An 18,967-nucleotide genomic window follows, 5' to 3' on the forward strand; every position below is an offset into this window, starting at 1 on the left:
TAGCATGTGTATGTGGAAATATCGCTCAACAGCCACAGATGAAAAATCAATCCACATGTCCAACAGGAGAATATGCAGATTGTGGTATGGTCATGTCTACCAATAATACAGTAATGAAAATGAACAAGAGCCGTATTAACAACCTGGATGAATTTTACAAACAATGGTCAGAAAAAAGATGACAAAAGAATACACGTAGTAGGATTCAATTTCTCTCCAGTCCACAACAGACAAAACTAACTTGTATCAATTAAGGATGCCCTCATTGGTGGTAGAAATATAAATAAAAGAGTCAGGCTACTGTTACCTTGTGAAGAATTTTAACTAGGAAGGGACACAGGGAGGGCTTCTCAGATTCTGGAAATATTCTGTTTCTTGAAATGGCTGGTAGTCACAAAGGTGTTCACTTCATAACAACTCACTGGGCTGTACATGTATATGAATTTTCATAATTTCAATATAAAATTTTTAAAGTTACATTATTGTTGTATCCTGAGCTCAGAATGCATCAATTTCTCATAATTATCTATTCTTTCTTTCTCTCTTCCAATGGTTCTTAGTGGAGAATTTTTTTAATCAGGTGACTTTGTTGTATAAGTACAGATGCTCAGACCTCACCACTGTTCCAACTGAATCACTAGAATTACTGGAAGGTAGAACCAGAACAAGTAGGTAAGGGTTTTTAACTTCACAAGTGACTATGAAAACAACCTCTCATTACAAACCATTGCCTAGACTGGAAGCTCTTAAAAATACTATCTTTTTTATACTACCCACATCTAGCACAGTACCTGGTATGTAACAGGGACTGAAAACATGTTTGTCAAAGTAATGATGGAAATGCAAACTTACACATCTCACAGTCTGGAGTTGCATTAGGTCTGGGTAAAACATTTGCACAGTGTAGCTGTTTATACAGAATGACCCTGGGAGGCTCAGGGTCAGGTTCCTGAAAGACGTTGTACATGACTGGAGACATTCTTAGGTCAGGCCAGTCCACTGAAAGGCAACCTAAGGCATATATATGAAGGCTGTCTAGTATCTACCAACATTCCTAATTCATTTCAGACCAAAGCATCAAGAATCCAGGGCACACACTTATTTTTTAAAATTCAAGAATAATTAACATACAGTGTCATACAAATTTCAAGTGTACAGGGCACTTTTTTAGTCTAATAAATGTAATGTGTCTTTCAATCAATGGAATATGCATGTGTGTGTGTATATATATATATGTATATGGGTGTGTGTACACATGAATATTTTTAATGGCTAAATCACAGTAATCTCTCAACATTTAAATGTCAATTTACTGTTAGAAATTACAAATACTTTGCAAACTTACAGTTGGAAATTCAACAACAGTATGTTTAATTTTTTTTAATGTTTATTTATTTTTGAGAGAGAGAAACAGAGCATGGGGAGGGGCAGAGAGAAAGGGAGACACAGAATCTGAACCAGGCTCCAGGCTCTGAGCTGTCAGCACAGAACCCAGTGTGGGGCTCGAACTCACAAACCATGAGATCATGACCTGAGCTGAAGTCAGATGCTTAACCTACTGAGCCACTCAGGCGCCCCTCAACAACAGTAGGTTTAGCTTACTTTTATATCACTTCCTGTAAAGTCTCTCATTCACTTCTGTGAAAATATTTATATTAACTGCCTAATGCTACTAATTAGTTTGTAATTATAAACTATTTTGATATTCATGGCAGAAAATCAATTCTACAAAATTTGGACATTGAGAGTACACATACCTTGGAATGAAGCAAGCACTGAACTTTATGATACAAGTCTAAAGTGAAAGGGCTCTTCAAGCTTAGAAAAAAGCCCAGCTCCCCCTACACAGATTTAAATATGGTAACATAAAAATAGAAAGACAAAAGGAAAAGAAAGCTCGGCTGACTGACACTTTAGGTCTAATATCAGCAATAATCTTAGGAACCTTAATTCTTTGCTAACTTTCAAAACTGAGGAAAAAAAATTGCTCCAAAGGCATATAACCAAGGAAGATAAATCTGGGTATACTGCATCTACAAAATGGTTTGATATCCTTCATCAAATACAGCCTTTGTGAGACTGTCCTGGGTGAATTAAAATGTGTGCATCTAAAGCACATCAGACATGAATTCCCACGCCCATCTGGTTAAGAAAAATACAGGCTGAGGAAAAGTAAGGCTGATTTATTATTCTGTTGTGGCAAACAACTTAGTCAGGTTTTTTTCACTCTAACTGTACAGTGCCCAGAACTTACGGGGCTCAGCAGAGTTACACACAGTGCACTTCTCTGGCCTGGAAGCCTATCCGACTCTGCACTCCTTTGCTGTGTCATGGCGGATTGCTATTGCATTCGCAAAACAAATATAATGGCATTTCCTGCAGGGCAGGTTTGAGGACACAAAATGGGATCTTCCATCTCTAAAACCAATGCTCTTTCAACACATCTGAAGGCAACTGGTTGAACCAAGCTGCGTCCTAAAGTCACATCTGGCGGTACAGTCTGTGATACATTCCACTGAGAAAGGGGTACAAAAGCTACTGTGAACATGTGCATATCTATGAGTAAGTATGCCCAGAAATCCATGCTTCAGCATTGAAATTTCGGAGAAGCTTCACTGAATACCAAAAAAATTAGGTAAAAGTAGAAGAAATAATCCTACCAAAAAACAACAACAACAACAACAACAACAACAAAACCAGCCTACTCACTAACCAAAAAGCTTTAACACTTTTCTCTAGTCTCCTTGTAGGATAGAACCTACAGATCACATCCACTATCTTTTTGTGCCTTACACCTAAGACAAGCATGTTCCACGATCTACAAGAGTTCACTATGACAATTTTCTTTTAAATATGAAATTTATTGTCAAATTGGTTTCCATACAACACCCAGTGCTCATCCCAAAAGGTGCCCTCCTCAATACCCATCACCCCCCCCCTCCCCCCCCCATCAACCCTCAGTTTGTTCTCAGTTTTTAAGAGTCTCTTATGCTTTGGCTCTCTCCCTCTCTAACCTGTTCATTATGACAATTTTAATTCTGTGTTTATTCTGACAAAATTTTAAATGTTTTTATCATTCTATTCTGGAACATGTGAACAACTGCTTCTGAATAAAGTACAGTCAGGCCACTCTGTCCACAGTTTTAACTCTTTTGACATCAAGTGGTATAACTATGCTGGGAGTTCATGAGGAAAAAGAGAAGTGGACTTTACATAAAAGATGTGTTTGAAGTTAAGGCCAGAAGACATAACTGTACTCTGCAAGAATGGAGGCTTGCTAACAGTGCAAGACTGACTCATTACATGGCATTTTGAAATACAGCACACTGAACTCAGCTTTCAGTGCCATGGTCACATTTGGGAACAATTTAGCTTGAACAAATAGGATCTATCTGCAGCTTTATATTTCTATTTTACATTTTTATTGATTATACAGTTCTGTTGGTATTTACGTTATCAAATTGTTTAGGTTGTATTGGTGTATAAGACCTATGGTACAAGTATACCTACCTTTCTATGTATTTAAGTGACAATGTAATTAAAGTAAGGCAATACTGGACTTCTACAAGTTAGCTGTTACATTTTCACATTGTTTTGCATTTTTAAGTGGCCCAAATATTGTAAAAGTTTAAGAAACATACAATGGTTTTCTTTTTTAAAGTTAATTTTGAAAGAGAGCAGGGGGAGGGACAGAGAAAGAGGGGGACAGAGATCATCCCAAGCAGGCTCCATGCTATCAGCCCGACGTGGGGCTCGATCCCACGAAACATGAGGTCATGACCTGACCTAAAATCAAGAGTCAGATGCTTAACCCACTGAGCCACCCAGGTGCCCTGAGAAATACTATAATCTTAAGGATGCTGAAAAAGAGAGAAAACGTCAAACCACAATGTGCCCGGCTAATACTTCTAAAGCAACTGGGGCATAATGGATCGAGGGTCAGTCCTTCAACTGGCTCACCATCTGAGCAGAGATAAAACTTTCCTTGACAGAGTTTCCCCAACTTCTGGAGAGCTTTGCTTAACACCTTCCTCCTTCATTCCTTAAATCTCACTGTGAGTCTAAGAGGGAGACTTGGCCCCAGTTTTAAGCAAGTGATTGATAGTGACGATGGCTCAAAAAGATACAATGCAAGTGATGAAAAACTCAGAAGCCAGATATTTGCCCCCAAAATAGGTGATGTTTGCAGGACAGAAAGGAAGGAGAAATAGTAAAGTATGACCACTGTCTCAAGATGTCTGAAGAACTGCCATGTAAAAGTAGGAGAAGTCATATGTAGCTCCAAAGGGTGTCTCTAGAATACAGCAGGCAAGTTATAAGGGCATAAAATTTGGTTTAAGATGTTAAGGACCACTACCATTTACCAAAGAGCCACTGAATGCTAGGACTCTGCTAAGTGTTTTAGATACATCATAGGGTTCACGTGGAGCCTTCCAACTATTGACCTTGATCACTAAACTAGTACAAGATGAGTTCACAGGCTATTTCTCAAGTTCTTTCCTCACAGAGGCTTGATGAACATGAATGTAAACACTAAAATTCCATAACTTCTTTTTTCTTTGATTCTCTGCCAATGAGGCAAAATACCGTTAAGAAAAAAGACCAATATAATGGACCAAGGTACTGGGAAGAAAGCAACAATCATTACCTTTAAGAAATAATTATATTGTTATTATTCAAACTTAATCTTTTTTATTTTAGAGAGAGAGAGCCCAGGGGAGAGGGGCAGAAGGAGACAGAATCTTAAGCAGGCTCCATGCTCAGCCCAGAGCCTGATGTGGGGCTCACTGTCAACTGCAAGATCATGACCTGGTCCCAAATCAAGAGTCAGACACTTAACTGACTAAGCCACCTGGGTGCTGCAAAACTTAAAGTAATCTTAAGTCTGTAAAATATACACAGTGAATAGAGAGATAAATCAGTGAAGATATGTTAAAACTTTTGAGAGTATAATTTAATCAACATATAAACAGCAGATAACGTAGCAGGTCATAATTGTAGATTATTTTAGTCACTTTGAGATGCTTGCAAAGGTTATAGTGTAATCAAAATTACTTAAGTTGATCTCACAAGTCAACTTTTCCTATTCTTTCACTCTATAAAGTAGAGCTTCTAACAAATTACAGTATGCCTACTCTACTGCTTTATTCTACCTCTACAAATCTAGCCAACTGTCCAGCTGGCTGTGGTAACTAAGAAAGGTTTCAAAAACACCTATATCCACCTATTCCCACCTACTAAAAGCTCTTATATATAGCACAAGAGTTAAATAAATCATCAAATATCTTGTGCCCAAAGGTATTTGTTGCATGGGATAAAGAAATGAATAAAATAACTGTGGTCCCAGTCCTCAATAGGTTTGTAATTTTCCCTTTCCTGAGAATGTTTTGTGGAGAAGAGCCTCCTGCAGGTTATTAGGGTTCTAAGAACTCCTTCTAAACATGACCAACATTTTTGTTTTGTTTTTTAAGATTTTATTTTTTAAGTAATCTCTACACCCAACATGGAACTCAAACTCACCACCTCAAGATAACGCTCTACCAACTGAACCAGCCAAGTGCCCCTAAAGCTGGCCACCTTTTAAAAAGTGACATAGAGCCAGATAGAGTCAAGATCATTTCTCTTTCCCAAGATCACTGAACTTTAAAGGGGAAAGGGCCTTAGCAATTACCTAACATGTCTTTCATTTTACTGGGGTCAAGCAAGGCAACTATGCAGAACTATGCACAGATCTTACTTTGCAGGTATGTAGGATAATGCATTTTATTCAGGACCCATACATGAAACATCCTAAATTGTCTTTACACCTACAGTGACTAATGAACTACTGTGATCTTCATTTTCTAAACATAAGTGATTAACATGTTTGGAGTTCTAGACTGCTCATACGCTGCGATCTATGTAAACCTGGGGGTTTAGAATAGACCCCATTTCCTCACAGGTGGTACAAAACAGGCAGTTCAGAATACAGTTCAAAAGCAAAGGACAAAGACATCAAGCTTCAGCCCCACCTTTTACTCATGGCGTGAGAGGGCAATTTATTTATCCTCTCTGAGCCTCCCCATCTGTAAAATGGAAAGACAGTGCAGCATATCTCACAAGATAGCGTAAAAGTTAAATGAGACGAAACATGTAAAGGACTTCACACAATGACTGTAAATAAAACATCTCACATGTACATCAGATGATAAATGGATAAAGATATATACATATTTATATATAGATATATACACATAGATATATACACACAATGGAATATTGTTCCTGAATATTATTCAGTCATAAAAAAGAATGAACTCTGGGGGGCCTAGGTGGCTCAGCCGGTTGAGCGTCTTCTGACTTCGGCTCAGGTCATGATCTCATGGTTTGTGAGTTCGAGTCCCGTGTTGGGCTCTGTGCTGACAGCTCAGAGCCTGGACCTGCTTCGGATTCTGTGTCTCCCTCTCCCTCTGCTCCTCCCCCGCTCATGCTTGAGGGTTCTATCTCTTTCTCTCAAAAATAAATAAAAAACATTAAATAAAAAAGTTCAAAAAAAAAAAAAAGGAATGAAATCTTGCCATTTGCAATGACGTGGATGGAGCTAGAGAGTGTTATGGTAAATGAAGTAAGTCAGAGAAAGACAAACACCATATGATTTCACTCATATATGGAATTTAAAAAACAAAACAGATGAACATAGCAGAGGGGGGAAAGCAGCAAACCAGAAAACAGACTCTTAGCTATAAAGAAAAAACTGAGCTTTGCTAGAGGGGAGGTGGGCAGTGGGATAGGTTAAATGGGTGATGGGTATTAAGGAGGGCACTTGTGATGAGCACTGGGTTTTACATGTAAGTGATAAAATCACTAAGTTCAACCCCTGAATCAAATATTATACTCTATGTTAACTAACTGGAATTTTTAAAAATTTATTTATTTTGAGAGATAGAAAGAGAGAGAGAAAATGTGAGTGGGGGAGGGCAGAGAAAGAGAGAGGGAGAGAGAATCCCAAGTAGGCTCAGCACAGAGCCTGACAGGGGGCTCGAATCCATGAACTATAAGATCATGACCTGAGCCAAAGTCAGACACTGAACCGACTGAGCCACCCCGGTGCCCCAACTAACTGGAATTTAAATAAAAACTTGAAAAAGGAATGAATGAATGAATGAATGAACGAAATAAAATGTCTCACGTGTTTATGGTGAGATGGTGTAATGTAAGAATCCTGAATCCTCAGAGTAGTGGTTTTTACTACTAGTAAAACTACTACTACTAGTTTTACTACTACTAGTTTTTACTACTAGTAGTGGTTTATCAATAGAAGAAATAAAAAACAGAAGTGGTGGGAGTATAGGCAGGTGGAAATGAGGGGGAAGAGATCCAGACAGGCAGTAGAGACCCACAGCAACTCCTCTAGCCTTCCCAGCAGTGAAGAAAGCAGTCTGACAACCACTGCCCAAGGGAATCTAGTTTATTTTATATCACAAGATCATAAACTATCTATTTCCATAGCTGAAAACCTTATGAAATATTTATATTTTCTTTTAACTACCCAAGTATCACTGTGTCATACTTGAATTCATATGTGATCTCCTGAATATTCCATTTCTTCCCCTCAACCTTAATAATTCTTTATTCTTCAAATGAAAACTTCTCTTCCCATTACTTCTGGAAAGAGTTTATTAGGTGGCTGTATTATAGCATATCCAAATTTCCCTATTTTAGGAAATGAGAGGAAGAAAATAATCAGATTTGTAGAAGCAGGTATTCTGGAAAAGTCACTTTCTCCACAATGATGAGTGAGCACAGAATCTTTAGTGTATCTAAACATAATCCAATTTTTCAAAGTATGTATTTTTTCACAAATATAGAGAAACAACTCAATTCATACAAAACTTCCCTTGACAACCAAGGGACTTAGAGGTACAATCACTTTCTGGCCTACTTATTCAATGAATTTATTGTGTGTGCAAGAGATCTGACCTCACCATGCTCCCAACCTGATACACCACTAATTACAAAGATCAGTGTTATAATAATAGTGCTAAGGAAAAATGCTGTGAGGTAAGAAAAGGGAAGAGTTCTAAGCTTCACCTCAGACTTTAACTCCAACATCTGTTTCTCAGGAAAGATGTTTTCATCATCCTGCCCCTACCTCATTTCTACTTCATTTACAGCATATGAGCTGGGACCAGCTGTGTGTGTGTGTGTGTGTGTGTGTGTGTGTGTGTGTGTATGTTCATTATCTCTCTTCCTCTATGAGCATCTTGAGGAAAGAGACTGTACCCTGGAACAGCACCTGGAACAACAACAAATATACTCTCGATCAACAACTATCTGAGACCAATATCCCTAAGGTCTAGAAAGAGACTTCATAGAGAAGCAATATTTGAAGTGGGTCTTGAAGAACCTAGGAGTCTGCCAGAGAAGGCTTGCACACCTAAAATTCAATGTTAAACTGCCACATCTGATCATCATAAATGCCTTAGTGTACTACTTTTGACTTCTATGTGCAAATATCTTATGACTCACAGAGTTTATGTTTCTTTCCTCACCATAACAACTTGTGAAGAACTCTATTTCTATTATTACTATAAAAAATCTATCTTTGGTCGAGGGGAACCCTTACCCTATAATCTAGGTTCTTATTGAGACTCATTTTTACTTAAAAACTCTCTCAGTAACTGTATTTTGGTTTAACACCTTCAAAGAGGTTGACCTAACCAAACAGATTCAATAAACTAGGCTTACTAGGAGAACCTCAGGAACATCAAGTGCTTGATCACTTTAGAACCTTATTTTTATTAAATTCAAAAGAATTCAAGCTAATTTTCAAGTTCATTTAATGGAAGAATGGAAGTATCACTTACCAAAACAATCAAAATTCTCTCACAAAAAAAATTCAATGTTTGTTGTTACTGAGGAGTAAAAGATCAAAACAACATAAAACAACATTTTACTTTGGAATGAGAGAGGCAGAGACAGGTGGCTATTAATATTTTTGACTCCTGGCAAATACTTCATCAGACCCTTACACCCACTACTTGCTTGGTAGTAGGACATCTGCAGCCTTAGTAATTTCCTAGAAGACAGGTTCTGGGTAGGGAAAGGCAGGCCCAGGGCATCATACACTCAGTAATCACTCAGAAAGGGGAAGGGTATATACTTTCAGTCTAGAAAGGATATTCTTTAGATAATCTGCCAACCTTTCACTCAATAGGAAATGACCCTAATGCCCAGAGAACAGAGGTGATTTTTCCTTAAATCCAGTCACTAGAACCCAGGGATGCTGACTCAATCAGGCATTGTTTCTACTATCCATGAATCTACTATCCATCTCTCTTTAGGACATCAAAACTTCACAAATATAGCCAAAATGTTCAGAAGGGGAGGACAGTCATGAAACAAAAACTAAGACTAGAGGAGTGCTTGGCTGGCTCAGTCAGAGGAACATATGACTCTTGATCTATAGGTCATGAGTTCGAGCCCCAGGTTGGCTGTAGACATTACGTAAACAAACACCTAAGATTAGGAATTCTGACTCTTAGCCACAGACATGAGAACTTAAGAACAAGTCATCTGAACATCCTCAGTTGTCTACCAGAGACGCTGTAAGTTTGGCTGGATCATGGCTTCAGACAACTGAAACAGATTTTCCCAGTGCTGACTGTTATGACTCACAGTCCTCCTCTGAGAGAATGTGCCCATCCAGTTTCAAAGACTAAACGTAGTACAGGGATGCACAGCACCAACTCAGTGAAATTAATCCAGCAAGGGGAAGTAAACCAAAAGGCTGAGGATGCCTGCTGGTTTAGCATAGTACAGGAGGAGTGCCAGCCAACACCTGAACACTGTTTTCAGTCTCCAGAGACATTCAAGGTCAAAGGCAGAAGAAAAAATCTGGGCCATGCAAATTTCTTTTGTCATCTGAGTTCAACAGGATTGGGGCTCTAAATGAGTGTTCATGCCCAGCTGTCTTGAATCATCACTTTCTATTCTCCACTAAAAGCGTTTTAGAAAAACATTCTAGAAAAGCAGTATCTCCTTGAAACTGGCTCAGGTCATGATCTCATGGTTTCTGGGATTAAGCCCTGCATGGGGTTCTGCACTGACAGCATGGAGACTGCTTGGGATTCCCACTCTCCACCCCTCCCCCATCACACTCCCCACCCCTTTCTCAAAATAAATAAACGTTAAAAAATAAAACAAATGAACCAGGGGCACCTGTGTGGTTCAGTCAGTTGAGTGTCTGACTCTTGATTTCAGCTCAGGTGATGATCCCAGAGTCATGGGATCAAGTCCCAAGTAGGGCTGTGCATTGAGCATGGAGCCTGCTTGGGATTCTCTCCCTCCCTCCCTCCCTCCCTCTCTTTCTCTCTCTCTCTCTCCCCCTGCCACTCTCCCCTACCTGCACTCAAAACAGGGAGAGGGAGGGGTACTTGGGTGGCTCATTCAGTCCAACTCTTGATTTTAGCTCAGGTCTTGATTTTGGGGTCATGAGTTCAAGCCCCATTTTGGGCTCCTCACTGGGCCTGAAGCCTACTTAAAAAAAATTAAATGGCCAAGGGTGCCTGGATGATTCATCTGGAAAAGCAAAGGACCCTCAATCTCAGAATAAGTTCAAGCCCCATGTTGGGTGTAGAGGTTACTAAAATAATAATACAATTTAAAAATAAAATAGTTTTTTAAAAATGATCTAAAATAGTCAATTTTGACTATATGGGCAACACTATACAGTCTGTGCGCTCATTTTTACTGATGCAAATAGTAATTTTGCAGATAGCTGGTTAGTTCTTCCTCATGATAAATTTGAACATCTGAGCACACAATTTTAACTAAAAATTTAAACTATTTAAATTCACAAATGACTGATATTAAGCATTTATTTTTTCTCTTGCAAACAGCCTTGAAACAGGGTATTCCACTCATTTTGTTGGAAATTCAAGACCTAGACAAAGATCCATTGTCAGAGAGAATGTCACTATGACAAAAGAAGGGCAAAAATTTTCTTCTTTTGCAGTAATTTTATTATATTAAATACTGCTTGAAACAAGTAGGCAATTGGCTAGACCAGGGAAACGCTTCTGTTGTGCAAATTATTTATGTTAATCACCATTTATCATACGGTAGTAAAATTTGGACTCTACACATTCTTATGGTTCCCCATCCTCCAAATATCAGTGAGTACATAATCAGAAGTAAACTTGTCAACTTACAACTTACAGTTGAAACTATACAGTTTCAGTGGACCATGCAACACCTGGGCAATGACAAACTCAGGGTAAAATGTGTGCTTTCATTAACTCATATGCATAATGGTCATCTTGACTACCCCCCACCATGATGATATTTATCTTTGGAGTACACTAATTTCATGTAGCAAATACACTGTTAAAATTACTTGAGAGTATATTAAAATTTTTGTCCTTCCTCAGACACTATGCACGGTATCCCAAGGGAAGGTGAGAAATGGGTACTTAAGCAATAGGCATTGCCTTCATTTTTCCACAGGGCTGCTAATCTGGCTTGGGTCAGTCAGAAAATGTTACTCAGTTTTGAAATATCTAGGCAAATTCTGCCTTTAAGTATTTCACATGATAAATCAATAAAGCCCTTTTAACAATGTATCACTTTATTTAAACTCCTCTGGCTGTCATCACCTCCTCAGGAGGACTTTAAAACCAAAACACACAAATGACCAAGTGAATGTGTGAAGTCAAGAATACACACACACACACACACACACACACACACACACACACACAGGCTGAAGAGACAACTTAATTTGGGCAGGGTCCTCATCTAGCCAAGACAGGGAAAACCTCTGGTAACAATGACGAAGTAGAGAAACTCAACCACTTTCAGTACTCCTCAGTATGGCTACATCAATTTATTAGCGGTGAACTGGAGATGAAAGGGCATTATATGCAGGCACTGTGTAACAGGCATGTTGCTCAAGTTTCCTAATGTGTAAGATTGTCAAACTGTCTTCAAACCATAACATAAGAACATGATGAGATAATATAAGAAAAATAGTTGGCTCAAAGTTCAGTTTCCTTTCTGTGCTAAGCCAATATTGTTATCACGACATGGAATGTACCATCTGCATTAAGAAAGATGCATGAGAGGGGCGCCTGGGTGGCTCAGTGGGTTAAGCATCTGACTCTTGATTTCAGCTCAGGTCATGATCTCACAGGTTGTGGGATCAAGCCCCGAGTCGGACTCCAAGCTGACAGTGCAGAGCCTGCTTGGGATTCTCTCTCTCACTCTCTCTGCCCCTCCCCCATCCAAGAATAAGTTTTTTGTTATTTTGCTTTTTTTGTTAAGATGCATGAGAGAAGAAAGTATGCAAACATGCAGTCTGCATACACTTGAGTTCTGTCATCTTTATAGGTACTGTTTAGATCTGGAAAGAAGTTCTTAACTACTAGTGATGCCTTTTCCCCTTGAAAGGAAAGAACACATTATTGCAAGAATTCAAGGATGACACAACATACAGCCAAGCAGTCCCTCTGAGTGAAGCATGGTTAACGTTCTAGGATTACTAATTCATAATAGGCCCCAACTGCTGACTCCAACAGACTCTATCATCTTAACTAGCTACTTTCAGTAGGGGAGGAGGCAGGAGAGACTGACCTTGATTCACCTCATTACCAGCCAAATGTAGAAAACCCTGTAGCACAGTGGTTTTCAATCTTGTCTGTACATTGCAACCACCTGGGGAGCTTTTAAAACTCCAACTGCCCAGATCACACCCCAAACATCCGAATATCTGGGGGCAGGGTACAGCCATCCATAATTTTTTAAAGTCCCTAGTGATCCAAGATGCTCCCAAGGTTGAGAGCCACTGTCTAGGATCATGCCTTCTGACCTTAAATTACACGCTGAAAGCCAAACTAGGGAAGTCAGCCTAGAGCGTTTCACAACCACAACTTCTGAGTAGAGCAGGTACAACAGGGTCCCAAACGCTGGAACATCACAGGTGCCTGCACCGAGGTCCACACAGAGGGCCAAACAGAAAGCTTATCATCAAAGCTTATCATCATCAGATCCTCAGCTGAGAGCCACCTTTTTAAACAATTTGCACTAAAAACAAAAACTCCAAGTTCACCAATCTTAAGAGATGGCACGAAAGGCCACTGGGATTTTTTTTTTTTTTTTAAAGACAAATCTCCGGGAAAGGACACTGTATATGGGAGCGCGCCCCACACACAAAATCTATAAAAAAGCAGACAGAAACGTACAATTCCCATGGCGGCCTAGAAAACACCCCATAAACTCCCCTCTGCGCAGCGCAAGCGGGCGCGCGCCGGCCCATGGCCACTGCACCTGCTGTCGCGCTGGGCCGCACCTGCCGCGCGGGGCCCTCTCCTCCTACCTTCCAGCAGCTCGTCCAGGCTGGAGATCTTCCGACTGCCATCGATGGTATAGATGGTGCGGACGCCCTGGGGCAGGTTCACATTGTCCGACAGGGAGCGGGTGAGCTCGATGAGCAGGGCATCGAAGGACCGGAAGCGGTCGCTGGAGATGGCAAACACCAGGCCCTTGAAGTAGCGGTCCCCATTCCGGTAGAAGCGTGCCTTCTTGGCCTTCTTCTCCGAGCTCAGAGCCTGCAGGGTCCGCGTGCGGTAGAAGCTGCAGTGGGCACTATGCGCCGGGCTGGGAATGAGCCCGTTCCCCTTGGGGCCCGAACTGCTGCTGCCTCCCGAGGAGCTGGGCGCCCCTCTCCGCGACCCTGGTCGCGGCCTTTTGTCCCGTTCCTCAAAGTGCTCCAGCTCAATACTCCTGGTGCTGGCCATCGCGGCTGCTCCAAGGGCTCCCCACAAAAAACGTCCCAGCCACAACCTCTCGGTAGCCTAACGTCAATGCGAGAATCAAGTACAGGGACGTCTGACCGTGAGTGGCCTCACAGCGCCGGGACACCTGGCTCTGGCATCCCGCCCTCTCCTCGCAGGTGGGGGCCTCTGAGCAGCCGAGGCGCCGACCGGCCCGCGCCCCCACTAAAAGTGGCCACAGCGTCGAGCTGCCCAGCTCATTGTCCAGAGCGGCTCGCTCGATCCCTCCCGCCTACCGGGGAGCCTCACGGCCCCCCCGCCCCCCAACCCCGGTTGCCTTCTCCACCAAGCCACGCCTCACAACTCCCGCCTGGGAGCCGGCCAGGAGCCGCAAAGTTGGACCGCCCCAGGCTCGCCCCGGGCCCGCGGGCGCACACAAAGCTCGGGCGCCCGCCGCGGCTCGCGTCCGCCGGCGGCTCCCGGGAGGCTGAGGGGAAGGAAGAGGAGGGGGAGGAGCTGGGAGCGTGGGAGAGGCGCCGCGGGCCCGCAGGGGCGTCGCGCCCGGCCTCGGCCCGCCCACGCGCCCAGCCAGAGGCCGGGGATGCGGCGCCGCCGCCTCGCTCCTCCGCAGGCCCTGCCCTGGGGCGGCGCGCGCGGACTCAGGCTGGGAAGGCAGTGCGGGGCCCCTTCCTCCCCCAGAGCCTGGCCCTAGCGGGAAATAATGCAGCCCGCCTCCCTCTCTGCCGGCCGGCCCAGTCCACCCGCGAGCATCCGCACCCCGACTCCGCGGGGTTGGGGGGGGGGGTTCCTGCCCCCAAAGGGCTGCCAAAACCCGGGAGGGAAGTGGGTGCGCCAGGAGAAGGGGGACGCACGGGTCGGCGCGGAGGCTCTGCGGCGCGAGAGGAGCGGCTCCTCCCGGGTCCTAGGCAGCCCCGCCCGCCTGACAGCTACAAACCCGCGCAGCGCGCTAATGGGCGCAGCCGCGGAGCGCGCTCCTCCGCCTGGGAAACGTAAACGCGCAGGCCAAAAAAACTACAAAGGAAGGAGATTCAAGGGCAGAGATCACATCCCTAACTAATCTCCAAAGGAGGAACAGAGGCCAAACTAGGGCAGACATTCGAAACATGCCATTGGATTTGGGCACAAAATTTACTTTTTAAGAGGAAATTTGAAGCTTTATTTAAAAAACCTTTAATAAAACAGTTTCCATTGCAGATTTGCTAACATAGGATGCTGAATAACTTTGAATGAATCATCAGAAGTTACTGGGTTTTGAGGGATTTATGTCAACAATTATTTCTTAAGAGCATGCCATGTGCTAGGCATTGTTTCCATCACTGGGGATGCATTAGTAAGGGAAACAAACACCTCCCCTCCCCCACTTGCACTCAAGTGGTATTAAATGTTGTAAATTTAAGCTTCTTATTAAGCAATATGTCTAACATTTGTAAGCACCCATCACATTGGAAATCTTAGTTTACTAGCGTTTGGTCAACAGTAAAAACATACCTCCTAAAGGCTTGTGAGAAACATTAGTTACTTCCATTTTGCCATTAGGGAAATATAAAACTAAAAGATGTTTGGTCCTAATCCAGCAGGTTACCCAACCTACCCTGAAACCTTATTTATTCAGCACCTGGTTCTCTGGCCCTAGAAAACAAATCCAAATCGACCTGTAAGTTAGGAAAGCACGGATACTTTTCTTGGAATGAACTGAGTCCTGGAAGAACATGAATATGAGAAGGCAGAAAAATCCGCAGTAGTTCTTGAGCAGGTGTGAAGTTGCCTTGGCCTGGCAATGCCCCAGAAGAATCCTGTTCAGTGCAGCATTGTAGCCCCAGAGCAATCTTCAGGGACAGACCCAGACATAGCTGACTTCTAGAATCAGGCCTGGAGCAGGCCAGGAAGTCAGCTGATCTGAGGTTTCAGTGTAGTTTTCAAGGGGAAAATTTCTAAAATAGACCTCAATCCAGGCCAATTAAATCACAATTTACTGTTGGGCTTCTCCAACAGTAGTTTTTGAAAGTGCTCTTAATGTACGTAGCCAGGGTTTCCAACTACAGACTGTAACATTAACAATCAAACACATAAGTGTTCTCAAACTTCGATGTACTTACATGCAGTGGGGGAATCTCATAAAATATAGCTTCTGATTCAGTAGGTCTGGGATAGAATTTGAAATTCTACATTCCTAACAAGCTCCCAGGTAATGCCAATGCTGCTGGTCTCGGCACAGCACTTTCAAAAAAAAGGAACTAAATGGCAAATTCCTTGAGATAAGGCCTCATAAGTCCAAGTAATTGCAGAACCAATCAGCTTTGTAAATGACTTAAAATGGGTGTGTTCATTTGTTTTGCTATTACTATTTCTTGGAGGGGGGAAACACACACACACTTTCTAATCTATTGCTATAGTAACAAATTATCCCAAATCTTGTGATTTACAGCAATAAGTATTGCTGTAAATTTCTTTATTAACTCAGCAGTTTCTGTGATTCGGAAATCTAGGGGCAGTTTCCCTTGAGTTCTCATTTGATTGCAGTCAAGATGTTGATTGGGGCTGCAGTCCTGTGAAGGTTTGACTGGCACTGGAAGACCCACTTCCAACCTGGCTCACTCACATGGTTGGTAGGAGCTCTCAGTTCCTTGCCATGAGCACCTCTCTGTAGGGTCGCTTGAGTGTTGTAACATCTCAGCTGGCTTCCTCTAGAACAAGCATTCATGAGAGAACAAGGTGAAAACCATTATGTCATTCCCATAGCATCCTGTGAGTTACATGAGTCAGCCCTGTTAACGTGGGACAGAAGGGTATGACTACCAGGGGTCAGGGATCATTGGGGTCATCTTGCAGGCGGGTAGTGCAGGCTTCAATCACTCGAGCTTTAGAACACCGACTACACACATTTTCTCACTCAAAGATCCCTGACAAAAGATTTGGCCTTCTTTCATAGTAAATACAATTATGTAATATGCCATTGTTTTAACATTATTCCCTAACATAATATCCCTAAATTTAAAAAAGATTACTGTTTCTCAACAAGAGTGAAGGGAGAAGAGAAAGAATTTCCACAGCTGTTAGTTAAAATTATTTTGCTTATGCTCTTTGCATTAATTTGTGTAAAGAATTTTATTCCTAACCCTCATATAAGAATTAAGATGTAATCACTTTTCATAAGATATTTACTTAATATGTGGTATGTATCAAAACCCAGTTTGCCAAAATTTGAATTTTTATTGCGATGGCAAAAAATTCGTTTCAGCATTACAATCTTTTTTTTTTTTTTTTCAACGTTTATTTATTTTTGGGACAGAGAGAGACAGAGCATGAACAGGGGAGGGGCAGAGAGAGAGGGAGACACAGAATCGGAAACAGGCTCCAGGCTCTGAGCCATCAGCCCAGAGCCTGACGTGGGGCTCAACTCCCGGACCGCGAGATCGTGACCTGGCTGAAGTCGGACGCTTAACCGACTGCGCCACCCAGGCGCCCCTCAGCATTACAATCTTAATGCAAACAAAATTTGGGGGTCCTAGGTGAGCAACTATTAATTAATTAGGGTTAATTCATAGTAGAAGCAAAGCAAATTCTCTCCTTTTAAGCCACTGCAGAATTTGAAGAGTAGGATGTTTCAACTGTTATTTACTTTGTTGAGATAATTCCTTTTTTTCTAACCAAGATACACTATCTTTGCTAATCATTCGTCATTACAGAGATGGGTCTAATTCTCCTTGGTGGTTGCAGATTCTACCAGTTCTGTCTGCCAGGTCCTGATTGAAGAAGGCTTCATTAGGAGGGACTGGCCCTGACTGGCCCTTCGTGTGGAAGCCAGCCTTGACCTTAGCTCTCTGTTGGTGGTGGATTCTCTGTACCTTTTCTCACACCTCTTAATCTAACATTTGTCTGAATAAAAACTTTTGTGCAGACTGCTTTTATTTTTTTTTAACTTTTTTTAACGTTTATTCATTTTTAGAGACAGAGAGAGACAGAGCATGAATGGGGGAAGGCCAGAGAGAGAGGAAGACACAGAATCTGAAACAGGCTCCAGGCTCTGAGCTGTCAGCACAGAGCCCGACGCGGGGCTCGAACTCACGGACCGCAAGATCATGACCTGAGCCGAAGTCGGTCACCCAACCGACTGAGCCACTCAGGTGCCCCCAGACTGCTTTTAAAAAAGACTTCATTTCTATGCTACAGAGAATCTAAGAATTTTAATCCAAAAGCTCTTCTCCATTTTTTGCATGATTACAAATGGCCCTTTTCTGCTCTTGATAAACAATAATTTTAAATCACGAAGTATCTGGATGTGAACATTTTCTTGATGATATCCAGGAGGAGTCTTTTAAAAACGATTTGGGGCAGAAAAGCTCAACTAGGCCTGAAGGGAAGGTAATTGTTTTTTGTTCTCAACACTTGTCCTTAGATCACACAGATTAGCAACACGATTTTAGAATTTTGGAGCTGCCTTTTTGCCAAGTGGTAACTCCCTTCCCCCAACCACCTCACCTGCCTACCTCTACCTTGACTAACAAATACAATGCAAATTTTTCTTTAGCATTATTTGTTTAAATGAGTTTTCCTGCCATACTTCTTTATGGAGTTTTACATAAGAAAAGTTGCCTTGAACATCTGCTGATTTTGCTTCATGCTACTTTACTTTTCAAATGCGTTGGCTAGTCTTCACTTCTGGCCAGAAACTTTAGCTCTTACAGGCAGTTTTCCAGCTCCATTATTTATTACCTAAAGATGCTTACAAGCCTTTTAGACCGCACTGTGCTAAGACTTTCTGCTGTCTCATGTTTTCATTCCTATTCACTACGTGCCAAACATTGCTCCCAGAAGCAAAAATGATGAAATGACTATTTTCAGTGGAAGGGCCCGGTGACTATGGACTTGAATTTTTGAAACTGAGCATTATTTTTAATTTCATAATCTTTAATGACTATACATTTTGGTGTTTTTGTCTAGTCCTAACAACAAAGGACAAAAAGCAAAATGGTTCAGGGAGACACTGTCTCCATTTACTCCATAACCTGAACCTAGACTAGAAAAAAGGTTCATATAAACTGTTCTCTTATTTGTTGTTTCACCTTGGGAAACTTGCTGCCCTTTCTGCCATGATTCTTACAGCTTTTTACAAATATATTAATGGCTTCTTTGCAAATGTACACGAGGGAATTATTAAAACTACTTTTTCAGGTTCAGAAAATTCAAACTCAGCT

General features: G+C 41.9%; 1 protein-coding gene across 8 annotated transcripts in view; it reads right to left on the reverse strand.

The window, feature by feature from the left end:
- The window catches only part of DCLK2 (doublecortin like kinase 2), a 154,416-nt gene extending 140,281 nt beyond the window's left edge, over positions 1–14,135 (reverse strand). For all 8 annotated transcript variants that reach the window (XR_007151706.1, XR_007151705.1, XM_047856882.1 and 5 more), the window contains exon 1: positions 13,355–14,135. Coding sequence is in view for 6 of the 8 variants with exons in the window: in XM_047856882.1 (XP_047712838.1) it covers positions 13,355–13,775 (421 nt within the window). In the remaining 2 variants the exon portion in view is untranslated. The remainder of the gene's footprint in view (positions 1–13,354) is intronic.
- Between the last annotated feature and the right edge of the window lie 4,832 nt (positions 14,136–18,967).

This window comes from Prionailurus viverrinus, chromosome B1 (genome assembly GCF_022837055.1).
Source record: "Prionailurus viverrinus isolate Anna chromosome B1, UM_Priviv_1.0, whole genome shotgun sequence".
Lineage (NCBI taxonomy): Eukaryota > Metazoa > Chordata > Mammalia > Carnivora > Felidae > Prionailurus > Prionailurus viverrinus.